This window comes from Anser anser (genome assembly GCF_964211835.1).
Source record: "Anser anser genome assembly, chromosome: Z".
Taxonomy (NCBI): domain Eukaryota; kingdom Metazoa; phylum Chordata; class Aves; order Anseriformes; family Anatidae; genus Anser; species Anser anser.
Window position 1 is genome coordinate 31,895,047 of NC_139723.1, and position 25,899 is coordinate 31,920,945.

The following is a 25,899-nucleotide window of genomic DNA, read 5'->3' on the forward strand; positions in this document are numbered from 1 at the left end:
TACCCTTGAAAAGGGTGTGGCAACACCAATTGCAAAATTGTTTTTCATGAACCTCTGCATGATGTAAGCCTAAACCCTGGTTCTGTTGGAGTTTCGTCTTTTACTTTGGTGGGAGAGCCATCTCACACTGAGTATTTTATGGATATGTTTTGGCACCATAATGAGAAGTAAACTTTTAAGGCCAATGAGGGTGTGTTTGTTCTCACACTGATAGATGGTGACTTGTAAAATTGATTTTTATGCCATAATGCTTTATTCAGGAATTAGAGAGCTTGAGACAACAAGCGCATGTAGTTTGAGCATTCTGACATGAAATGGCTTCTGCACAGCTCTGGAGATCAGCTGGCATGACAGAAGACCTCCGAAAATGGTTCTTGAAGCAGGCAGTGTGCTTGCAGCTTTGACAGTTTGTAGGAAGACTATTTCACAATGGTTCAGTACTGATGATCATTTGCCCACAGCGATTTCTTTCCAATATCAAGATTCTAAACTGTTAAATTTTCTCGGTGGATTGTAAATTTTTGTTCTCAGCTCCTTGGACTATGGACTGCACAATGCTGGTGGCTGTTAACTTCCTCAGGCCACATCAGCTGCCTTACCCTGTTCTGTGACTGCTTCTTTGTCCTCTTTGTTCTGTCTAAAGTGGTCTTCCCTGTTCTTAAGGCTGTACTTCTTCAATAACCAGAAGCTGACCATCAGTGAGATGTTTAAAGTTTTGTGGCCTGTTTTCAGCCTGTGCAGATATTTTCAAGGTCTTTGGAATTATCCCACACTTAAACTCCATATCATAACAAAAGACACCTGGCACTGACCTCCAGTCTGCACTGCAAATTCGCACTAGCTAATAACAAGCCTCACGGTTCTCCAGCTCTTGCAAAGCTAGCATTAGGTTTCTTACTAGCAACAGCAGTGTGGTTGTTGTTGGGCCACCAGACAACAGTCACAGGCTGCACACCGACTTGTGGTGATGGCAAGAATTCATTCTCTGTAGAGTTTGGTTTTTTTTTTGTAATTTCAGCACAGCATCTAAACTTCAGACTCCACCCAAGATTATGAGCATTTCCGTTTTGCTCTGGGCACTCTTCTCTTGCCAGTTTGAAAGCGAGCCTGTGTATTTTGACTGGTCTAGACGTGCTAGCAGCTCAGTAAACTACAGTAATGATGGATGTATAATGTCACAACATTTTGTAGATTTTAAATGACTGTAAGCCAGGGAAGGACTGTTCAGACTGAAGAGGAAGCTCTGGGGTGACCTTATTGCAGCTTGTCAGTATTTAAAGGGGGCTTATAAAAAGAAGGACAGTGACATTTTGCTCAGGCTGACAATGACAGGACAAGGTGGGAACGGTTTTAAACTAAAAGAGGGGAGATTTAGATTAGATGTTAGGAGGAAATTATTCACTCTGAGGGTGGTGAGGCACCGGCACAGGCTGCCCAGAGAAGCTGTGGATGCCCCATCCCTGGAGGTGTTCAAGGCCAGGCTGGATGGGGCTTTGGACAACCTGCTGTGGTGGGAGGTGTCCCTGCCCATGGCAGGGAGGTGGGAATTAGGTGATCTTTAAAGTCCCTTCCAACCCAAACCATTCTGTGGTTCTAGGATTCTGTATGAAGAAGAGGAAGTCTGAGACTGGATAAGGAATTTGGAGGGATTGGCTGGGATAGCGTGCACAAGACAGCTGTGACTAGAAGCCAGTAAGGGTAACAGAAGTGGAAACTGCAAAGAAACAGATCAAAGGATAAACTGGGGAACAGTGAGAGAAGAGAGTAGGACTGCCTGATACTGGGTCAGTAAGCTGGGAAGAATAAGGAAAATCCCAAGAGCTGAGGAAGCCAAAAAGTTGCTTTGAAGGATGTGGGACAGAGTAACTAGTGCAGGAGCTGGAGGCTGAAAAGGAGAGAGGTTCCATGAGAAGTGCTGCTGGGAACGGCAGCTGAAGGGACTGAGTAATGAAACTAAAGAGCCTTTCCATAGTGGGATGACTAGATGACTAAGGTGAGACAAATGGGACTGGAAATAAGGAAAAAGGCAGGAGAGAGGCATACTGGAGGATATGGAACTGATAGTGTTAAGCATCCTTTTTTTTTTTTTTTTTTTTTTAATGTTTTCCTCCTAAAAAGTCACAGGAGAAAGGCTGTGAGCCACTAGAGCACATCCCAATCTGGTGAAGATTTTGAATCTAACCAAAGATGTGCCATCAGCATATTTTCTCCCTCCTTCAGCACAACTGTCTGCTCCTCCTTCAGTTATTTCCTGTGCTGAAGTAGCAGAGGTCTAAATGTTCCAGCCTTGTGCATGTCTCTGGGACACACTGCTTTCTGATTCGACAGTGCACGTGCTTGGGACTAATGACACAAAGCACATGATTAGGGCTATAAAAAACTCCAAAGATAAGGGCTGCTAGTTTTAAGATTGTTTTTTTTTTTTTCAGTTGTTGTTTTTGCCTCTTTTAGCATACTTACTATAGAGCAGTCAGAAAAATACCCTACCCCAAAAAGGAATCTTTGCCCCAGGTTGTACCAGATGTAGTGGAGGTGACTGTCCTAAAGTCCGTATGTTACGTGTTTTAGAGGGTGGGAGGCTGAGCGATCAAAGCTTTATGGAAAAGAAAAGCTGGTCCCTACATTGAGACAGTGATGATTCCCCAAGCCTTTGCCGAAGATTCGCTGGGTGATGCTGTGCAAGTTACTAATTTAAGCTTTTGACAGAAGATTGCAAATTTGAATTCCTCGCTTTATGTCTGTGTGATTTGAGGCATTATGATTTAGTCTACCCAAGTGCTGAATTTGTCCAGCTACAAATCAATAAAAGTGTGCTGAACTACACAATGATCATAAAATACCAGTCTTTAACATCTCTAAATAGGCATTGGGAATAAATAGACACTTTCTACCCTCTTCTCATTGTATTTTAGTTCTGCCCTGTATGTGTGAATGTACTCTCTGGAAATTGAGGACAGAGAGGGGAGGAATAGTTCTCTCTCACCTTGCTGAGAGGCGTGTAAAAGTAAATTATTACTTTAAAAATCCTCCACACTCTTGTGAATGGTGCAAGGGAGAGGCACAGGGGAGAAATGAAGAAATCTGTTGTCAGAGTAGTGTTTGAAAGGTATCTGGTGCAGAAAGCCTGAGTGACACACACACACACACACAAAAGAAAAAAAAAAAAAAGAATAAACTTAGAAATACTAATTAGTGTCAGAGTCCAGTAGCCCAGCAGCATCAACTTAGCCTGGGGGCCTCAGTCCTGCCCCAGTGAGAGCTGGGACAGTTTAACCTGGAGAAGTGATGGTTCAGGGAGATCTTACCAATGTGTATAACAGCCTGATGAGGCTACCTGGAGAAGGGACATCCAGGTTCTTCTCTGTAGAGCCTGCTGACAGGACAGGAGCCAATAGGCACAAATAAACATAAAAATATAAGAGCATTCAAACTGAAGACAAGAAGACACTTTCTTATTGTGAAGATGGTCAAAGAGGTTCCCAGAAAGGCTGCAGTCTCCATCTGTGGAACTACTCAAACCCCAATTGGACAGAGTCCTGAACACAGGGTTCTTGGTGATGCTGCTTGAACAGGCATGTCAGAATAGACAGCCTCAGGAGGTCCCTTCCAAACTAAACAATTCTGTGATTCATCTGCCACTTCTTTTGATAAAAAAAAAAAAAAAAAAAAAAGGAACTCTTAATGTCTTGTTCCTTACCAAAACCTCTACATTGCATTCTTTTCTCTGTGTTGTTTTACCTCAGTCATTCCATTAAAAATGGGGTCTCATAATCTCATGTTCCTCTGACTTCAATTTTATGGTTTTACATCTTCAATCGTATCATTTCAAGCATCTTGTGCCCATCACTGCAAAGATGGCTTTTATACCACTCCTGCCCCACCTGTTGTCATATGACTTTTCTGCTCCAACAGTCTGTCCCTCTCTCTGTGCAGTTCATCTTTGTACAGCTCTGAGCTTCCCTTAGGCATTGAACAACCTCTGTCCTCTACACTCTACTTACTCAGGTTCTTCTTGAATACCATGCACTGGTGTGAAGATCAGAGATGCAGCTGTGACAGCAACAAAAAGTAGCAGCACTGCAGCACATGTACTAGTTATATGTACACTTCTGCTTTACTTCCTGCTTACGGGTGTTCTTTGAAAAGCAGCTGCACCTCTTATCTTGAGACCTTTGTATTTTACCACATTGCAGACACTACCAACAGCATCTCCTCATTATTCCATCCAGTTCAAATTCTCATGGCAACAAATCAGTGTGGTAAACTGGAGGCAGTGTTGGTTTGCTGTGGTTGTGGAGCCCGTGTAGAAGGTAACAACATGTATGTCAATATGCATATGAAGTAAGGGTGAGACACTTCAAGCCCGCTCGCCTAGCTGGCGAGTCAGTGCTCCCCATGGAGTACGCCTCATAGGGCAGCTGCCTTCCCGCTGGAGAGGAGAACCACCCCTAGTTAAAGGCTAGCCTTTCCTGGGTGTCGTGGCAACTAAATTCTGTCTGCACAGTGACTGTGTCTGAAGGTGTGAGCTGCTCCCTGCTCCTCCCAGGTCCGGCAGAGTGGGCAGCTGGCTGAGCCAAGCTGCTCCTGTCAGAACGAGTTACGGACCCTGGCTTAGCTCTAATTCCAGCTCAGCGGAAAAAGACGAACAGCGGGGGCATCTTTAAGTGGTGTGGAGCGTCAGCATATTTCCTTTGTGGGCTGTAGTCTTCCTAGACCTGCTTAGCAGCATTGTTACTTGCAGCTGACACTGCCCAAGTCAGCAAGTGCTCAGAGATCTCTAAACGTCTGCGGTGAGGGAGCTTGCTGCTGGATGTAAAATGGTGTGCAGGGCAGCCGCTGTGAGGCAGGCAGGTGCTGTAAGCTCCCCGTGCCACTCCAGTCCGTTCTCCTTGGCTCCTGTGGCTTGTGGAGGAGCAGCAAGCAAACTAGTTATCACCTTTCAGACACAGGAGTCTAGTTGTAAAATATTAGGTTAATTTAACTGGAAAAAAATATTATTTTTTTCAAACTCCTGTCTGTAGCTTGATGGTTGTGAGCCATCAGCAGGTGGAGGGGGTCTTTTCATTGATTTCGATGGACTTGGACCAGACCCCAGGCAGTGTGTGTGCCCTCCCTTTCTCATCACTGGAACTACCAGCTCCTGAGCAATAAAGCTCTAGTTGGAGAGATTCCCTGAGATGTGCTTCCTGCCCAGATGCCAGCTGGACGCTGCCTGTCTCATTTGCATGCTGAATGGGTTAACAGGCAGCTGAAAGCACTTGCATTTACATTTTCTGCACTGGAGACGTCTATTCTACTAAATCTTTAATTTCATAAATCAAAACTGTTCTGGAATAGTCAATAAAAATTCCATTAAAACCATTGAAACCATTTCCTTAAAGTGCTGGAAGTATGTAACAGCAGTCCCTTATTTTGGCAAGTGCTTGAAAACATCTTGTGAAATAGAGCATGGTAGATTTGGAAATGAGAATTGTGTGTCATCCCGGCGCACAGAATGGGGAGAAACTGCACTGTACTGTAAGTATTTTGTAGTCTGGTTGTCGTTTGGTCTTTCCATTAAGTCGTCCCCCTACTAAGCTCTCCTCAGTGTGACACAGGAATTACAAAGGGCACTACTGTGGGCTCTACGCCCACGGTGGTCCGCAAGGTGTGGCATCTGCCTTTAGAAAACAATACATCCTGCCCTGCTTTGCAGGGTAAGGCAGCAGGAACAAAAATAACGGTTTTGATCGTGCAAAAACACTGCAAAACAGCGCAAAAGCGCGCAGCGATCGCACCGCCTCCCCGCCGCACCGCCCCTCCCTCCCCGTGGGGCAGCCCTGCGCCAACGGCCACGCCCCTCAGCGCACAGCCCCCGGCGGCGGCCGTTAACGCCCGTTAGCGGCCGGGCCCGCCCCCTCCTCGCCGCCGATTGGCCCCTCCCCGGGGCGGTGCTGCCCTCCTATTGGTGGCGGCGGAGGCCCCGCCCCTTTCGCGCCGATTTGTGGCCGGGGCGCGGTGCCGGAAGCCCGTTGCCGCCGTTGCCGCCGCCATGTCGTCGGACGCGGAGGTGCTGGGCGCGCAGCCGGCCGGTAACGGCGCGCTGGACGGCGCCGAGGAGGACCCGGCCGCCGCCTTCCTGGCGCAGCAGGAGAACGAGATCGCGGGCATCGAGAGCGACGAAGGGTACGGCATCCTGGACAGCGGCGACGTGCCGCCCGCGCTGCAGGCCGCCGACGGATTCGCTGCCGGTACGGCTCGGGGGCGGGCGGCACCTCAGGGCCTGCGGCAGGGCCCCGCCGCGACCTTCGTACCCGGCGGCAGGCGGCGCGGCGCGGCCTGCCCCTGGGGTCTTGGCACGGCCCTCAGGAGTCGGTTATCTCGTAGGGTTTGGGGCATGGGGGCTGGAGGCTGGGTGGTGAAGGGGTTGGCGGTGTTGGTGCGGCTTCCCTGAGCGCTGGGGTGCGAGGGGGGTTGTCAGAAAACCATCTTGTGCTGGTAGGTGCAGCCTTCCTTTTATATAGGGCAGAAATAGCGCACGGCTCCCTCCTTTCATGCACCTCGCACATCGCTTGTACTCCCCCTTTCATACACCTCACACGCCGCTTTTTTTCCCCCCATAAAAGCCTTACATACCCTTTATATTCAAAAGAGATGCTAGAATATAAAAGCAATCTCCTTGAGGACTGAGTTCTTTAAGGGAAGTTGTTGGATGCTAGCCTCTCCCAGCTGCCAGAGCCATCTAGTCCCACCGCTTTCCCCAGATGCGTGCAGTGTGGCTCTTGCAGTGTGATTTCTTCTCAAAAAGTCAGCTCGTTAAATGCTTCCAGATTGGGTTGAAATGTGAAAGTAGTTAAGCTGTGTTTGAAGAAGTGAAACAGTTATTGGAGAACTTGTAGAAAAAAAAAAATCATAATGGATATAATAATTTGATCTGTGAAGTCTGGGTGTGATCAGTATGTCATCTTGCTGTTTAACATGTCTTGGGATTGTGTGTATCCTCTGGCCTGTTACATAGGCATAGCAGATTGTGCTTGTGAACCTTTGGTGGTCTCCTTTTTAATACAACCTTCATTTGCTGGCTGTTGGAGCCTCTACTCTACCAGTTAAAAAAAATTAAATAAAAGTGCAGATTGCAGCAATGCAAAGTGTGCTTGTTCAGCCATGGGGACATATGAATTAATGACTTACGTTGGCATTTGTCTTTGAGATTTCTTGTGATCCAGTCAGCATCCTAACAAACATCAGACAGCTCTAGTCCATGCTAGTTTATTAAACAGTTTTGTAATTAAGTTAAGTAAGTGAATGCAAATTTCTTTTTGAGTTTATATAAGTCCTTAGGTAAGTCCTTAAGCACTGTGGTCAGGGATTTGTGGATTTACTTTTTTTAACCTTCTTGAACTCCTGACTTACGGATCTGCTGCTGGATAAATTTTCTTCCCTCGATACTGGGGGAAGAGCTGTAGCTGAGGCAACTCTCAACTGGAGTTTGTAGATCTCAGCTAGATCTTAACTTCAACTGTTGAGAAGCAGTCACAGCTTCATGTAACGTACTTCTGAGGGATGTGCTATCTCATACAACGTGTTTACATTGCAGCCTGTTAAAAAAAAGAACAAAACAAAAACATTCTCATGGACAGTGGTGAACTCCAGGAGCTTATGCCTGTGCAAACAGGTATTAGTGTATAGTCCTGTTAATTGTAGTTACATTAAATAGTGAGTGAGTGTGGGGGAAGTGGCAGAATGTTGCCAAGCTCACCTGGTCTCACAGAGCATCACTTCATAGTGCTGTGGTCAGGGCTGGACTGCTGGCCTGTCCCATTTGACCATTTATTATGTAAGTAGCCATTCTGTTCAAGTTTCCTGGGTGTACAAAATTTAATCTGCTTTTCCCTCGAAAGGGAAAGCATAATCACCGTTTCAAAAGACAAGAAATACTGTATAAATAAAGCAATATAAAGCTGTTGTCTCGTTATTAGTATCTTGGTCTCTTACGGGATCCCCTTGTCAGTGATAAATCAGCTACAACAGTTCACTTGCTGTGTCCCTTCATCAGGAGTGGATGTGTTTGGGTTGAAGTGTCTGCCTTTTGGAACCTGTGTATCAGCCTAAAGACCCCGTGACAGCTTGTCAGGTAGTTTCTTACTGAGAAGAACATTCAGAGGCAAGCGTTTTTGTGTGTTAACAATAATGAAAACATTACTCAAGTTTAATGTAGGCTGCCTAGTCTCAAACAGCTTCAGTTTTGAGCTCTGTCATTTTTATGTGAACTTGCATGAATGATGCCTCTCCACCTCCTGGAGAGGCTCATAAGCCTCTCTAGGAATTAAGGAACTTAATTGCATTTGGTGGTTTGTCCATAAACCATAACAGCTCATAACATTTAATATTCTCTCAGGGACTGAATATGAATTTGCTTGAAAATATCATTAGGGAAAGAATTGTTTCCTCCTTTCTCTAGTTAGCACCACAGACCGAATGAGTTACTTGTTAGTGGCTGTTGATACTTCTTAACAGTTTGAACAGTCAGTGCCATAGGTTCTGCTATGCAATCCCTGTCTTTAGGCTTCAAGGCACTGTAAGGTAACATTGAGAAAGGTGTAATATATTTGGAGAGATCTATTTAACTTGTATTTGCAATTTTTTGGTGATAGTATTTGATTGTGAATTTCATGGTAGAAAAATCTATTTTGCCTTTTAAAAGGGAATGCTATGTGTGCTGGGAAGTTACAGAAGCACTTACAGCACAGTGTTATAGAGGTGTGCAGCATTACTGCCTGGAAGTGTGATCTAGGATCAGCCTAATGAATATATTGAAAACGACTCTAATTTTCGCTGGGACAGCAGGCCAGAACCAACAAGGAGATAAGCCCTCTTCCTGACCCATTTGTCTTTGTTACACACAGGCTTGAGAAATAGATAGAAAACATATTTATTCCTCAGTTTCTTGCATCACTAACTTTAAAAAAAAACACAACACAAAAAAAAACAACAAAACACAAAACCTGAGCAAACAACAAAACCAAAACAACCACTTTTTAGAAGAATCTCTTTATCCTCTTATGGATGAGAGACAGATGAAAGGGATGAGAGACAGGTGAAAGGGAAGCTGTGTTCTTCTGTTTTAACTATCGCTTATGAGTCCACTTGAAGTAGCAGTGAAGTAGTAGAATACTCAGTGTCTAAAAGGGATGCCAAAAGTAGCTCGTAAGTACTACTTTTATGTGTATGGTTGAAGATCGTTTCTATTGCATGCAGGACATTGTCTAAAGTGTAGGTGAATACAAGGACTTCAGGAGGGGCTAATCCATGAGGTAGGAACTGCTTGGACTTGTTACAAGTGATAACTCTGCACAGTCCTGCCTCTGACACTTCTGGTAGCACTTATCTATTGCATCATCCCTAAAAGTTAGGGAGGCTAGTGAGTAAGGCTAAGCAAACTGTTTTACAGCAGACAGTAGAGTGTAGTATTACTTGAAAGCAATTCCTTGCAGTAGCTGATGGCCATTACAGTAAGCTTCTGGCAGCTTAGTTACTGTCCACGTTCAGTATTAAAGTTGACACGAGAGGAGGAGCATGTCAGCTAGTCCTTGGCTAAACCTGTGCTTTGGTCTTGGAACTGGTCTGTAGCTCTTGCATAGTGCTACCAGAAAGAGCTCAATGCCGAAGGAATAACTTATATCCAAATCCAGCGTTAGCTGTTTGGTCTGCCCTGTTTTGAAGTTGCATTAACTTCCTTGGTTGTTCCTTTCAGCTAGAAGCTTAATTTGGCAAATTCACTGCTTGTTGACTTGTAGAACCAAAGGGACAAAACTGTTGTGTTTATCTTCAGGATACACAGACCTTTCTTCACTAAGCTGTAGGACATGCGGAGGGCACTGATTCTAGCTGTCTGTGTCTGGCAAGCTTGGCTGCCGTTTGTCTCCTGTCTGTGCAGATTGCTGATACGGCTGAAGCTCTCCCCACCAGCCCAGACTCTGAAAACATCTGGGAAGTAGCTGTGTGGGAAGTTGGTTACCCTGTTGTCAGCATGTTGCAGAACCACAGATTTTTGGACATGCTCTGTGCTTATCTTAACTCCAGAAGCAAACACTGAGGAATGTGGGATATTTATTCCTAACTTTTTCAAAAAGTGTGGTGTTAACTTATGAGCTTCAAGATGCAGTACCGTGTTGGGATTAGGTGGACTCTGAAGCCAGTAGAGAACTCATTGTTTGTGGTTGATGAAAGTGTGATAGTAATAATGGTATTTAGGCTTCGTCTGGAGGAAGCCAGGTACAAAGTAACATATTTCTACGAACAAAAATCTGGCAGGTAGCTAGCTCTGCTTACTGAGACGAAGTAATTCATACTGAATTACACAAACACTGAGACTGGAGAGCTGAAAAGAGAATATTTGACCATTGGTTCTGTTCCAGTTAGTGTGCTTGTCTTGGCATGTGATAGGATGTTGATACAGAACCATTTCATCTTCAGCTGGCAGTATGCGCAGTCAGCATGCTGACTTGGCATCTTAATCACAAGTTCTAGGGAGCTTATAACAGATAAAGTTTTAGTATTTTTAATGCTTCTGACTTGTGTGCTCTCTGAAAACACTTTCTGCAGCACCAATTAGCAGCTGTTTCCAAGCAGAAGAAAGCAGTGCTAAGACAAACACATCTGTTCCTCAGCTGCAGCTCTCAGCAAGAATGTTTTTCCTTTCACCTCCGTGGTCTACCAGCCTGAGTGCTAAAGACATTGGTGAATGCTTTCTCTTTGTTAGGGTAGCAAAACCTACTTGTTTTATCACGGTTCTTGGAAAAATCTTCAAGACTAAACCCACTCGCCTAGCTGGCGAGTCAGTGCTCCCCATGGAGTACGCCTCATAGAGCAGCTGCCTTCCCGCTGGAGAGGAGAACCACCCCTAGTTAAAGGCTAGCCTTTCCTGGGTGTCGTGGCAACTAAATTCTGTCTGCACAGTGACTGTGTCTGAAGGTGTGAGCTGCTCCCTGCTCCTCCCAGGTCCGGCAGAGTGGGCAGCTGGCTGAGCCAAGCTGCTCCTGTCAGAACGAGTTACGGACCCTGGCTTAGCTCTAATTCCAGCTCAGCGGAAAAAGACGAACAGCGGGGGCATCTTTAAGTGGTGTGGAGTGTCAGCGTAATTCCTTTGTGGGCTGTAGTCTTCCTAGACCTATTTAGCAGCATTGTTACTTGCAGCTGACACTGCCCAAGTGGGTGTGCGCTGGGTATTGTTATGGGTGAGGCAAAGCTGTTAGTAACATGACTTGTTACCTTACACAGACAGCTGTAACATACCACTATTCCAGAAAGGTGCCTTGCTGAGACTTAGCAGTTCCTGAAAATCTTAGTGCCTTTTGCATAGTCTGGTGATTTAAATGGTTTCATAAGCTCAAATGTTTGTCTCAAAATTGATACGTGTTCTCACATCTTTGTTCAAGATGAAATTCTGAGCTGTGGCAAAGGTTGCAGCTGGTCACATTCCTAAGGCTATACTGCCAATGTCATTTTGGAAGGAATAACGCTGCAGCTGAAGTAGAAAGCTATCAAATATGGTAGCAGAAGATAGCTGAGTTGTTTTTTTGGTAGGAATGTTAGCTATAACTTTTGAATTAACTAGGAATCAGGAAGTATCCAAACGATGCTAATATTTACAAAGTGTTGCCATACTGGATTGTTATACTTCCAGGTAGATGGAAGCATAGGTCATGCTGCTTAACTTCTGAACAGTTGTTTATTACTCATTTTCGAAGACTGGAGAGAAAGTGGGAGTAACTTGTGGACATTCCCTGTAGCAGCTGCTCAGTAATACCAGTTCTGCTCTTTATGTAGCCTGTGATGTGATCCTGTGAAGAGCTGACTTTGTATTGTGGGTTTCAAAGAATGATGGCTCTCTGTCCCTTGTGCCTGTCTGGAAGAGGAGTAAAAGTGCAGAGATAAGGAAATGACCCTGTGAGGTATTAAGTGACGAGCATTTACATAACTCCCACATTGGATACTGCAGTATAGCTTTCCCTACAAGTTACAGTAGTCAATAAATCCAGTGGTATTGTTTTTCTCAAGTGGCTAAACTGAAGTCATTTCTTTACAGGTGCTGTTGATGGAATGATTAATGGAGATGTCTATCAGGTAAGGTAGAATCACTCTGTATCTAGAATGTGCTGTTCTGCTGTAAGGATTTTACCTCAGTCTAGGCTTATGCTTCCCATGGCCCTTATCTAACTTGCTTGTACCTCATGTCTGAAGAGGAACTTCTATTCTGATAGCTCATCCCATGTTATGCCCATATTGTGCTATTCTCTGAACTTGCAGTCAACTTAAAGCAGCTGTCCATTTTGAATTATGTCTGAATGGGACATAACCACTCTGAGCAGCTTGACATATAGTAGGATGGCTTAACATTGACTTGCCACTGGCTAATAAACTGAACAAAGCATGTTCTGACTACTTTAAAGCAGAGTTTTCTAAATTGCTTATTCTTTAAGGATAGCTCATATATCCTGGTTGTCTTACCAGCATTGGTCTTACAAGGAACTGACAGAAAACATTACACATTTCTTAGTTTCATTTCTTAGTTGCATGAAATCGAACTGCTGGCTAGATAGCTCAGTCATATTATGAAAGCATGTTAGGCATGGTAAAAACAAAAGGAGAGGCTTGCTTTATCAGTGCCAGGGAGAAATACAGCATGTTAAGGCAATCGCTGCATTGCAGCTGCATTTAAGACAAGTTTGGCTAAAGCATGGTTGCTTCCTGCTGTGAGAGTTGCTTGGATAGTGTTGCGTAAGTGACTGCTTGGAAAGGACACAGCGTATGAGCTACTTTTCCATAGACTTTTAAGTGAACACAGACTGCTGGAGACATAAGCTGTTTTCACTGGTACTAATATTTTTGACCTCACTGTTGCTGTGAGGTTGGTAGGAAAACTGCTTCTTATTGGTCCTCTGTGCCTCATTACATGGTAAAAGGTAGATGAAATATTTTGATTATTTGCAGTTCTAATTAATCAGCTGCTTTGTTTGATGGAGCCTATGCTTAATGTGGAAGAACAGACAGAATGGGCTATATATAACTTCTTTCAGCCACCTGTAACTCATTTATCCCTGCAACTGGCCAACTTATTTTGTTTTGAATTCAGTGTGAAACCTGGTGCTGTTGTACCAACCTTCCTCATTATCTTAGCATTATTCCTTCATTTTGAGGACTATAAAAGGCCCAAAGAAGGGCAGGATGTAGCCACACCTGCCATGAACTGCAATCTAGTACTATCAGCAGTGGTATTTCATCTGTTCAGGGTAGGGTGAACCTGTAAAAACTGTTGGAGTATGCTCTGTGGCAAAAAGCACTATATTAGTTTTGGAAGTCTGGTACATTAATAACACTATTCATTGCAAGTCTTTGAACTATTGTATGGTAAAAAGTATGCTAGTACTTGCACTGTTTTGTTGCTTAAATGTTAATCTGCATCCTGTTTAACATAGCTGCTTACAACAATACAAATTCTGTAATGCCTTTGACTGATATTAAAAGCCAACTTCCTTTAAGGTTTACACACTTTTCTGAAGTAGACAAATGCAAGTTACAGAGAACATTTTAAACTCCTGTGCACAAAACCAAAAAAAATTGAAAAAATACTTTCATAGCAGATATTTAAGCTGAAATGAGCTGGAGGATCTGTAGGCCTGCAACTGCATGCTGAGGCACTAGGCACTGTCTTCTGCTTTCTTCAGGCATAGAGCTCTGGCACAGTTTGAATTCCTAGTCAGCTTGAATTTGTTTGATCCTAAATTCCCAGAGGCAGCCCTATATTAATTTGCATCAATCCTGCTGTAATTTGTGGCAAGAAATTTTTCATTGTAATGGTGAAGATGTGGTATAGTGTAAGATGAATGTCATGTGCTCAGTTCAGATGGTGTCTGCTTTTATGTAGCTTGCAGGCAATTACCTGAAATATTCAGCTGTAATGAGTAAATGACGTGATTATTTCTTCCCTTTAAGGAGAGTAACGGTCCAATAGACTGCTATGCTGCCATATCGCAAGTAGATCGACTGCAGTCAGAACCAGAGAGTATTCGTAAGTGGAGAGAGGAGCAAAAGGAGCGCCTGGAGCAGCTTGGTAAGGAGGGTGTTTGTTGCAGTAGTGTTCTTGCTGGTGACTCAGAAGTGGCAGCTTCTTAAGCAGGCAAGCTTCTCAAACTGTGGTTGCTAGTTCCTTGGAGCATAACTTGCCGCTTGAGCTTGAGCAGGAAGCTTGGGGGGAATGAGTCTTCTGGTAAGCAGACTGTTAATATTGGTGTAGGTAGGATCCAGCAAGCAAGTGGATCGCTGAACCTTGATCCAGGAATGTTCAAGTGGCTTGCCCTTTACTTAGCAATAAGCTGTTCCTCAGTCCTGTAGCAGAAAACAAACAGCTTTTATCAGCAGAAAAGGGTGAGTTAATGCAACAACCATCAGCACTTTTTTTTTGCAAGGAAGAAGATTGCTCTTTGAGCAAGGGAGAAGAATTGTGATGGAGGCCATCTGTTACGTAGATTTAACCTAATAGCTAACTTAAGTAATGGACTTGTAACTAAATCAAGCTATAAAATTGACACCTACCTGTGGACAGCTTCTAAGAGCCTACAAACTGGTGTACTTTCCAGTTCCATTTGGGAGGAGACACTGCCTTGAAACTGTTAGGAAGACTTTGTATACAATGTGATTCCAGATAGAGCTGAGCCTGTTGTTTCTCTTCTGTACTGGTTACAGCAGATGAATTTGTCCTGAACTGTGGGCTGGGTGTAAAAGCAAGCTGAGTGTCACGCACCCTCATTTTGTCTAATGCAGAGGCCTTACTCTGAGCTTTTTTTCTAGTACTACTATAGCAAGGTGACTGTTTCTGTTTCTGAACAGTTTGCAGACTTACTGAATCAAAATTAATCTACAGATTCTTAGCCTAGACTGAAGTAGACTGTCTGCAGCACAGGCATTCTGTTTAGCTAACCCTCTGAATTCTGAGGGCATTGGACTTCTCATGGCCTAAATCAGGAAATCTTCTAACCCTTATTTGAGTGGATCAAGCAACAATCTGCACTAGGGTGCACTGTGAACCATCAGCTGAAATATTATTAGCAAGATCTAAGTAGAACAAATGTCTGACAGATTAATTCTTAAATCTTTAGATGCTAACTCACGAAAGCAGGAAGCAGAATGGAAAGAGAAAGCAATAAAGGAGTTGGAGGAGTGGTATGCCAGGCAAGATGAAAAGCTCCAGAAAACAAAAGCCAGCAACAGGTAAGATTTCTCCAGCCATTTGAAGACCTGTGCTACTGTCTGTGAAAGTGATTGGGTGGGGGGAAAGGTTAGAACGTCTAGCACTAATTCTTCATCCCACTTCAGTAACCTCTCTAAGAGATGGGTGTCCAGTGGTAGACTCTTCTCTAAGTTATCTTAAAATCTAGTTTCTATGTCCAAGAATAGTGAGTGTTAAGATAATGAACCAGAATTATTCATGTCCTTAAGACAAAAAGTTTGAACTTGGCCAGAGTTTATCAGTCTGCCTACTTGTTTGTACGTGCCTAGCTGCACAGGCCTTTAGTGGCTGCCATGCAACTAGCAATCTGACTCATTACCTCTCAAAAACACAGAAGTGGCCTTCTGGTTACTTTGCTGCCACTTGTTTCATTAGATACCTTAAACCCTTGGACTGTTTCATGTGGAAGTGTGTGAGAAATACCCTGAGTACTGCTAGTGAAGAACTAAATGATGACTGTTTAAATTATTACATTTAAGGCTTGAATTGTTTCATTATGGGCTGTGGAGCAGAAACTAATGGCTTAGCTGCAGTCCAGTAAATTCTTACAGTTCCTTAGAAGCTCCCTGCAGAATTTTGACTTCTGGCTACATAAAGGTAAATATGATAGTCCTGACTTAGATCTTCACTTCTGACTTAGGGCTGCCAGTGTCATTTTGTCCAGGTAATCATCAGGGCTACCTTATACTTTGGGAACCCACAGTCATCAAGCTGAACTGTTTTTTGAAATGCCATTTTTCCTATCTAAATAGCCAGCAGGCTTGTCAGAAGTAGTCCTAGCTTACCTAGGACTACTAGACTTACTAACGGAAGAAAGGAGGCCTATATATCCTACAAAATTATGGATTTGACACTTTCATTCCCTGAGGTACAGTCTTTCTGATAGGTTGAAGAGAAAACAGGGTTGCCACTTGTACAAGCAGTGGCAAGATCTCATGATATCCCCATAGCTTTATCTTGGACAGAGTTTGAGCTCAGGGTGTGTTTCAGGAGAAAGGCCCATTTAATAAGAGCTGTGATCGTGGAAGTAAAGCATTGCTCTGGGAGCATTTGGCATTCTCATCAGCCTGGTGAGATCCTCTAATTAGTCTCTGTCTACGTTGTTTAACGCTAACACTGGGGCTAGCCCTAAGGTAGCTGGTCCCAACTTCCTGGGACATAGGAGAGCTTTTATGCTGCCCCTGTGAGTCACTGGCCTTACTGGTACATTCCATGTGGTGGCAGTGGCTTTCCTGTTAGAGTGAGGTCTAGGCAATATGAGATTAACGCACTTTTAAAAACTGCCTTCAGCTGTGTTCTGTACTTCTCATCCTTATCTCTTTTCTCCTGCCTGCTTGCCTGCCTGTTGGACTACTTGCTACCTAGGGTGGCAGATGAAGCTTTCTACAAACAACCCTTCGCTGATGTGATTGGTTATGTGTATGTTGCTTAACTACTAATTCTGTCTGCTAGTAACTAGGTAATGAGGAGGTTCAGACATAGTGCTGAATGACCAAGTGTGACTTCTGCTGAGTATTTCAGGCCAGTAGAAGCTAGAATATGTAAACAGCCTTTACTTCTGCACAGCACTTAATGCTGCAGGTCAGAGTCAGTTTTCCTGTGGGAATCTGCGCAACATCCAACACCTTTAAGTCATGCAGTACACATACCACTGGCATTTTGTTAGTGAGTTCAGTAGTCTGTAAGATACGGTACTTCACAGTTCACTGGCTTTATAGGCCAGTGAACACTGCTTAGCAAGGTGCTTTGTATGTATGGGTTAATGTCACATGTAGTCTCATGTGGGTGCTGTATTTAGTCCTGATCGCTTCAACAGTGAAGTACAGTGTTTAACTCTGCATTCTGTGTAACAGGCATTGTGCTCCTCATCTGTGCCATTTGCCTATATAATCAGAAAAATAGTCAAGCAAGCCTTGCATGTTATGCTCTGCAAACCAAAGAAGGTGGGGAGGAATCAGCTGCCATAAATCAGGGTAGAAAAGGTGCCTATAGAACTTAGGGTACTGTTAGAACAGATGAAAAGGACAAGGAGGTGGTATTGGAAAATGAACATTAGCTGCTGGCAGAACAGAACACTGATGATCACTTATTTGTAGACCTGTTGCAAGACTAATGGACCAGTGAGAATACAGCCATGACTTTTAAGCCCCAATGAGTATGCTAGTTTCTGTGGGGTGGAAGGATTGCAATGTTCATTGGCTTGTTCATGTCTTTTAATTTCTTCCCTTAATTTGTAGACTTGAATTGAAAGATGGCCATGTCACAGATTCTAAGGTGACACCTTTAGAAGGTGTACTGGTGAGCCGTGGTGTGGCCTTGAGTGCATTTATATTGAAGGTCCAGTGTGGAACTCATTACCTAATTGTAGATGTATGTAAAGCAAGACTTGTGAAATGATGGATTTACAGGTGGTGTTTGACTTTGTTCTGAAGTCTTCTGGAGTTGACTTAGACTTTCTAACAAAACATGTATTTTCCTGTAGCCATTGCAAATGTGCAGTGCAAGTGCTGCAGAATAAAATTGGCAGCATGTTTCCTGAATGTAGACTGAGCTACTAGTGCATGTTGAGCCAGCTGACCATCTGCATTAAACTCATTCTCATTTTCTATATCTGACTTAAACTTTCTCTCCTTGTTTCTTTTCTTCTCTTCACCTTTAAGCACAAACATAAATCATCCTTGCTACAGCCTAGAACAGTTAAGTAAAAAATCTTCACTGCCCCTTAAAAGTGTCATGTCACATAAAGTAGCAGTGTTGTAGTGACCCTTGTCTTCAGTGGTGTCTGTAACCTTACCATCCCTGTGAACAGTGCTGAACCCTCATGGGAGAGTCATCCTCACTGCTTTCTCTGTACTGCTTGTTGGAGTAGATGGATTTGGTTTGATCTCTCGATGCTTACTGCTCTTGCACTCAGGCAGCTACCAGGGCCCCACAGATCACCTAAACTGGATGCTGGAGTGTTATACGTGCATTGAAGCAATGCTGTTGGCAGCATAGAAAAGCCAAAAGGATACTGCTGGGAAGGCACTGCCACTAACCTGTACATACTGTAAAAAGCCTCCTTAGAGTATCCTCTGGGTGAGAGAGAGCAGGAGAAATGTGCTTATCCTGCTAGCTGACTCCAGATGAGTCATCCTCTCTGCCAAGATGTGCTTTAGACTATAGCACCCACAGGCATGGGATTCGTGACTTAAATTCCTTTTGATTCGTGCTGCTTCACTACAGCATTGGAAATCATCAGCAGATAGTTGTATGATGGCCTGGAGGCCTTGGGGCTGATTTAAATCCTCAAATGGAATCTGTTGTAAGACATGCTTGCAGGGAACTGTAAATTTCTAGTTGGCAAGTGTCCAAAGCAAGCCATCAAGTGGCAGAGGCTTAAATAGTTGAGACTTGGGCATTCCTTCATAAATAAAAAGCCTACATAGGAGTGCCTTACTTTCTGGCAGTTTGTGTGGTGACTCCTGTAGGCAAAGACTCAGTAACTACTCTTAAAACCAAACACCTGTATTCCAACATTTTACACAACAATCCTCTGCACTGCTTGTGCACAGCATACTATTGCAACCTACTTCCATCTCCAGGGTTGGGGCAGTGGGAGCTTAAATAGCCATAACGTTCACAAGCAGCTGTCAGGTCACATTCCTTATGAAACATACTGAAAGAAACTGCATCCTGTAAGAGGGAAGGAGTGCCTTATGTTGGGCATTAACACGAGGTGCATTGCATTGCTTTCAGGGCAGCGGAAGAAGCCTTTGTGAATGATGCAGAAGATGTTTTTCCGGGCACTGAGTGGGAACGTGTGGCTCAGCTCTGTGACTTTAATCCCAAGTCTAGTAAGCAGGCTAAAGACGTGTCCCGCATGCGTTCAGTCCTCATCTCGCTCAAGCAGGCTCCGCTGGTTCGCTGAAGGAAAGCACAATGGAAACACTACAAATGCAATATCTTAACCTTACTCAGAGAAGCTGTGTTTGCAGTAATTGGATTAATTGTTTCAATGTTTTTTTTGGACCAAACCTCATGATGTATCTAGAGCTGATCACTGTTTGATTGCATGTTCTTCCTCGTGTTTCCTTCGTGTCTGGGAGAACCTCCAGAACTGTAGTCTCTGTGCTGTTTGCACTGAGATGTCACTTCCATCATTACTGATATTAAAGATCTGTTAAACAGCAAAATGTGTTGACTTTGGATGAATTGAGAAGTCGTCCTGCACCTTTTTCATGGGGAGTCTTTAAATTGTGTGTGAGCAAACATTTCTCTTAATTGATGGGGCAGCCAGCAGTACTCCTAGTTTCTTAGAGGATATCTTGCATGTCTCTAAGTGTTCTTAAAGCTCCTGAGAGCTGTAGTTAAAACTGCTTCCTTATCCAATTTATTACACAAGACAGGAGCTTTGGGAAACTGGAGCAGCAGGCTTGTTAAGGAGCTTATTTCCTTTCTAGTGGAACTGAGGACACTACCTTCTGCAGGTAAGCAGTTCTGGGTAGTTTTCTGCTAAGTGACTCACTCCAGCTCTAGATCTTCGGCTAGAAAAGCGGTACAGGGCAGTGAACAGTTAAAGCTGACATTCTGCTTGTTGGACTGCCTGTTTCACTGAGTAAGTGTTCAACACTGGTTTCATATGCAAAGCTCTGCTGTGTGGAGGCTGTCTGCAGCTGAGCTGTCAAGGAAGAGGCAATGCTGCGCTCTGTGGTTGTAAAGAAGTTTGTGTGTCTGGAGCAGTGTCCTTGTCCCTACTGATGTGCAGATGCTTTCATGATGGTGCTGGACTGGCGATTCAAAATGTGTTTCTGCTGCTGCTTCTCTACCAAGTAGATTGGAGCTCTCTCCCAAAGTGGTTTGAAACAAACACATCCACAAAGTTTGTCCTGTTCCTTCCTTGGCTCTCCGGTCTCAATCCGCATTCAGAAAGGCTGTATTCCTGTCCTGCTCTGGCAGATACAGTGCCTTAGCTGGTGTGTAGGAGAGCTACTTTAATATATTCTGTGCCTGAGCTGGAAGCTTAGTACAAACAGTTTGAAGGTGGCTCCAGATGCTGACTGAAGCTTGCTGAGATTTGTGGAGCCATTGCACAGCAACTCTGTTTTATTAGCAGCTTGTTGCCTTGGTGGATAATACATTGAAGAAACGGTTGCCAGTTGGGCCTCAGTAGTTGAAGTATGTCGTGTCCTAATGTTAACTATAGTAAATGGGACTATTCTCATGTTTATAAATGTACCCACAAGATACAGTTGAGTGGTGATGAAAATGATAGCAGACTACAGACTACAGGTATGGAAGCTTAATACCATACAAGATGAAAGGAAGAAAATATTTTCTGAACTACATGGGAATACCACAGGTGAGTTTAAAAGGACTAGCACACAGGAAGTCCATTGGACACTGATACTCGGTGTTAGCCTCGACCAATTATGCATTCAGCTTGACTAAAATCTTCATTCTTCCCATCACCCCAAGGTTCTGCAAACACAGGCTTCTAAAATAAAATGATAATTTAATAGTGAAAACTTAGTTGCATAAAATTCACTTATCTGCTATGTGCTATGCTAAAATAGATGCTAATTGGAATTTACTGTCATTTGAAAGAATGAGCTATGGAACTAGTTGATCACCGCATAGATCTCATCAGACACTTTAACAGTGGTAAGTGCATAGTTTTGTGCTGTAATTGAGAAAACTGCCAAAGGCTTCCAGATTTGAGGCCGAAGCAATATTACCAGAGTTAAAGCATTGTTTTATGAGCTGGGTGCTATCAAGGGGTCTGCAGTTCTTGTGTATAGCATCCAACTGGGACACTCAATGAGCATCTTTTTTTTTGGGTTTGGTTAGCTTTTCTAGCTGTTACATTGAGTTTTTGTTGATTCCCTCATTTTCCTTGATATTTTTATTCAGTTATACTAGCTCACTGCCTCTCTCTGCCCCCATGCACACGCAGGGCCACCTAGAGCTGGCTGCTGAGGACTGTTTCCAGACAGCTTTTGAAGATCTCCAAGGAGGAGACTCCATAGGCTCTCTGGGCAACCTGTGCCAGTGCTCAGCACCTGCACAGCACAGAAGTGCTTCCTGTGTTTGGAGGGAACCTCCCATGCTCCAGTGTGTGCCCACTGCCTCTTGTCCTAGTGCTGGGCACCACTGAAGGTAGCCTGGCTCCGTACTCTTTGCACCTTCCCTTCAGGTACGTGTACACATTGAGATGCCCATCAGCCTTCTCCAGGCTGAGCAGCCCCAGCTCTCTCAGCCTTTCCTCACAGGAGAGGTGCTGCAGTCCCTTATAATCACCTGTGGTCCTTTGTTGGACTCTCTCCAGTATGTCCATGTTTCTCTTCTACTGGGATGCCAAGACCTGGAGTCAGTGCTCCAGGTGGGGCCTCGCCAGCGCCATGCTCAGGCTGTCTGGGAATTATTTTAGTTCCTACTTGTGACACTGAATGGAAGAATAGCTAGCTTTATTTGGGTGAATCCAACCCCTTCGCTGTGTTTCTGAACACTGACTTTTTTATTCTGGATCCAGCATCTGTTGCTACTCTGCGACTTCATGTGATGATTCCGTGCTGCATCTGACCGACTCGGTGCTGTTTACTGCCCTCCCCACTGCTGCTGCTTATCTCAGTGGCAGTAATGTGGCTGACAGAAAACCCAGTCAGTCAGTGGGATCTGGGGAAACACGCTGGATGCTTCCAACCTTTCAAAGTCCCAGGTGTATGTGCACAGGGGTCTTATGCGGCATTGAGAGAAGCTGCAGATGCCTGCTGAATACACCCTGCAGTATAATTTGCTTTGTTCAGCCTGTGATCAGGTGCCAGATAGCACCCAGCTAGTCTGAAATGATGATGAGCATGCGTTGAGCAGAAGAGGGACAGACACAAGGCCATGGGTTCATTAAAAAGATGGGAGCCTGAAAAAGATGATGCTGCACTTTTTTGCGTCTAAGAGGATGTTCTTAGCCAGAGGAGCGTGGGTAAAAGTTGTCAACAGCCACAAACTGACACTGTGGCTTGCCTGTTTCTTGCTGATGTTTTTTTTTTTTTCTGAGCAGCTGATAAAAAGGAAAATGTATAGTTTACTAGCTAACGTCTGAGAATGGACAAGGTGGGTGCCTGTAGGGTTTGCCAGAAGAGGATTCATGCGGTGGCACCTGTCATGTGAGCACGTTTGTTATTCTGCAAAATGAGGATGCTGCAGCAGCATGCTGGCACTGGGTGGTGGTCTGCCTGGGGCTGTGCAGGATCTTCACTCATGTTACAAGGTTAGTGATGATGGAGGCCTTTGGGGTATGGGATGGTCCATTTAAACCTGTGGTAGGTGCCAGCTATGAGAAAGGAAGGGCTACTCGACACTGCTGAGCAGTTTAATTCGGTGTTGCATCAGTTAAGCAAGTATCACTGATGGTTGGGTGTGATGACAATGACTGCAATGCCTTTGGCCTTCGGTTCTTTGCTCTTGCCTCGTCTGGCAGCTGTTTACCAATTGCAGCTATGTCACCCAGCTCAGTCAGGTGAAATAAGCATGAGGTATGGTATGGATGGGATAAAAACCTTACTAAGCTTTTCAAACAGTACTGTAACTATACTGATATCACAGGTTTGTGAAATTGATAAATAAAGGAACCTCTGGAAATTAAAAACAGGGTATTTCTTTAAAGTTTCATCTTAAATATAGTCTTCATGCACTTCTTAGACACAGATTTAGCACTTCACACAGGAATTTTAAATGCTGGTAATGTGCTTCATGCAAAGAAGAAGCTGGAAAATCTAGTTTGGAACACATGCAGCTACAGAAATTTGTAGCAATGGTGGTCTCATTACAAAAGCAAGGCAGAAGTGGTGTAGAGAAGTATTTCGCTCTATTTAGACCTGTGGAAAAAATGTGAGCTTTCAAACAAGGCCTTCTTCAACTGAAGTAAAAGCCTGGTAGTAGATTTGATAAGGATACTACTGACATCTGCATGAGATCAGCAGGAGGGTTGTGTACCCAAAAGCTTCCCTCAGTTATGATAGCAGCAGCAGCAAACTGTCTGCTTCCTATACTCTTGTTGCCTTGTTCATTCTGAAAAAGTGGTCATCTGACTCTGATTTTATACCAGAGCACAGTGTACAAGCGGTGAGTGTTTTGGGCATTGCTGTGATTCCACACAGCAAAGTATAAAATTTCACTGTTTTGTGTGATCTTGCCAGGTGAACCAATCCAGAAGTGCTACAATGCTGTGTGCAAATTTAATCCAGGGTCTGTGGCTTTCTGTGTCTTCTCAAGAACATCATGAGCATTTTAAAACACTTAATGGGCCCACAGTGCAAAGCATCTGCTTTCAGATTATGAAGTAAACATAGCTTGGTGCTGACCTAAAACATTGCTGCACTAAATACATGGCATTAGCAAGTGTATTTCAGTTGCCAAAGCACTGGTTTTACTGTGCCTTTGATAAGCCATTTTCCAGACAATTATTTGGAATCTCCCAATGGGTGTCCGGTTCTGGCATTTCCCCCTTACTGAGAGCTTGTAAGCTCTCCACAGCATTTGAAAGAGTCACAATGGTCAGATTTCACTGATGCCGGTGAAATGGCAGAGCATAAGGGGACAATCCCTTCCCTCCCCCTGCTGGCCACCCCTCTGTTGTTGCAGCCCAGGACGCAGTTGGCCTTCTGGGCTGCAAGCACATACTGCTGGCTCAGGTCGAGCTTCTCATCCACCAGCACCCCCAAGTCCTTCTCTGCAGGGCTGCTCTCAGTGAGTTCTTCTCCCAGTCTGTCCTCATGTCTGGGATTGCCCAGACCCAGGTGCAGCATCCTGCACTTGGCCTTGTTGAACCTCGTTAGGTTCATGTGGGCCCACTTCTCAAGCTTGTCCAGGTCACTTTGGATGGCATCCCTTCCTTCTGCTGTATCAACTGCACCACTCAGCTGGGTGTCATCTGAAAACTTGCTCAGGGTGCACTCGATCCCACTGTCTCTGTCATTGATAAAGACATTAAACAGTACTGATCCCAGGACAGACCCCTGAGGGACACCAGTCATCACCGGCCTCCACCTGGACATAGAGCCATTGACCACCACTCTGACTGTGGCCTTCAGGCCAGTACCTTGAGTATCAGAATATAAAACCTGTCTGCACTTTACTGTCCAGTATCTGTGTTTCTGTGATACAAACTTGACAGTTTCTCTGTTGGTAATACATGCAACTTTCTGACCATTTTGGTAAATTTAAATAGAGGAAGGACACTACCAGAAGACTGAGGGATTTGTTAATCTTCACTCCCTGGATAGCGGATCAGAGACAGAAAACAATGAATAACTAAATTTGCTGCTCAGGAGACCAAAAAAAAAATCCAAACTTTGATGCTGTGCTGATTAGGTAACGTATCAGCAAAGATGAGTAACATACAGCTGGCAAAACTCAGCTGGCCTGCTCACAGTCCCAAGTCCTGGCTCTCTGTGCTTTGGCAGAGCTTTGACAAAGCAGTCTTTTTTCCACCAGATGCAAGGGTGAGGAGCAAAGCAGTATATGGACTGTTAGAGGTCTTGGATTTACTACACAAATTATAAACAATGACACTAAGTTCACTTCAGTTTAAATCACTTTCTGACCTTTTGGCACTGTGCGATTTTAAGTTCTGATGGTGCAGGCTAATGTATTGCTGAGTATAAACGTGCCTTGGGTGTCCTACCCACACTCTGGAGTATAATATGCCTTTCTGCTTAGAGGGCTCGACAGTGGCATGCTTGGTGTTCTTGATGAGGCTTCAGCACTGCTGTGCTACCACGTGCACTTACCAGGGACACTGCAAATCCAAACCTCCTCCTCCTGCAACAGGTGGTTTTAGCAGACGATGCCCATAAAGTAATGAGAAGGCACTGCAGTATGTCTTACACTTCTTTAGTGTCTGAAATGCTGGGGACAGAATGCCCAGCTGCTCTCTTATGCTTTCACTCCCCTTCTGCCCTCCCAGTAGTGGATACAAAGGCTGATTTGCTCTCTCTGACTTTCAAGGTATGGGGTGCCTTGAAGTGCACAGGGTCAGCAGCAGTAAGCCAGACACCGCAACACTGCAGATGTTCTCCCCCCAGGACTGCGTACAATGGGGAGTCAATGCCCAGAAAACCTTTGGTACTCAATAAAGTGTCTGAAGTATGGGGGATGTTTCTGAACATGGAATGAAGTAATAAAGTGAAAAAAAAATAAATCACTACTACACTCTTAAATATGAACTTTTTTTAATTTTACAAACCCACAGATGTCTCAGGGAAAAACCAAGGACTTCTATACCACTTGCCCCATGCAGCAAGTTCTTGTTCAGTTGCCAGAAAAAAAAAACAAAACAATTTCAAAAGCATTTGAAGAACCATTTTCTTGAAGAGAACAGACTTTAAAGATGTTTAGCGTTATTTTTTTGAAATATTTTAAAATGTTCAAATACCTGTCATGGTTTCTGACTGCCTCAAACATCCCTTCGCCTGCTAGGGAAAAAAACATGTCTGGAGTCTGAGCTATCGAAATGCTATTTTTGCATCAGGAGGTCTGAAAAGCAAAAGCCTGGTCCCACTTTTAAACAGACATTCCTTGTGGTGGTAGTAGGATGGAAAGGTCAAACAACAGGGATCCTCTCTGTTAGAGCCTCAGTGCTGTTACCCCTGCCA

At 44.1% G+C, this 25,899-nt stretch overlaps 1 protein-coding gene across 3 annotated transcripts; it reads left to right on the top strand.

The window, feature by feature from the left end:
• Positions 1-5,885: 5,885 nt before the first annotated feature.
• CLTA (clathrin light chain A) lies at positions 5,886-19,443 on the top strand. Of its 3 annotated transcripts, none has more exons than XM_083819168.1 (6): positions 5,886-6,230; positions 12,068-12,105; positions 13,975-14,092; positions 15,138-15,249; positions 16,634-16,687; positions 19,007-19,443. In XM_083819168.1, exons 1-6 carry the CDS (start codon positions 6,032-6,034, stop codon positions 19,176-19,178), a joined length of 693 nt encoding a protein of 230 aa, XP_083675294.1. In that variant the 5' UTR covers positions 5,886-6,031; the 3' UTR covers positions 19,179-19,443. The 3 variants fall into 3 exon arrangements, with proteins under 3 accessions (XP_083675294.1, XP_083675296.1, XP_083675295.1); XM_083819170.1 differs by lacking the exon at positions 19,007-19,443 and adding an exon at positions 17,929-18,043; XM_083819169.1 differs by lacking the exon at positions 16,634-16,687.
• The last annotated feature ends 6,456 nt before the right edge of the window (positions 19,444-25,899 follow it).

Excerpts from the sequence above, each read along its gene's own strand:
- CLTA (XM_083819168.1), top strand. The coding sequence starts at position 6,032 with ATGTCGTCGGACGCGGAGGTGCTGGGCGCGCAGCCGGCCGGTAACGGC. Across the intron at positions 6,231-12,067 it reads CGCCGACGGATTCGCTGCCG|GTGCTGTTGATGGAATGATT; the intron begins GTACGGCTCGGG and ends ATTTCTTTACAG. Across the intron at positions 16,688-19,006 it reads GCTGATGTGATTGGTTATGT|GGCAGCGGAAGAAGCCTTTG; the intron begins GTATGTTGCTTA and ends CATTGCTTTCAG.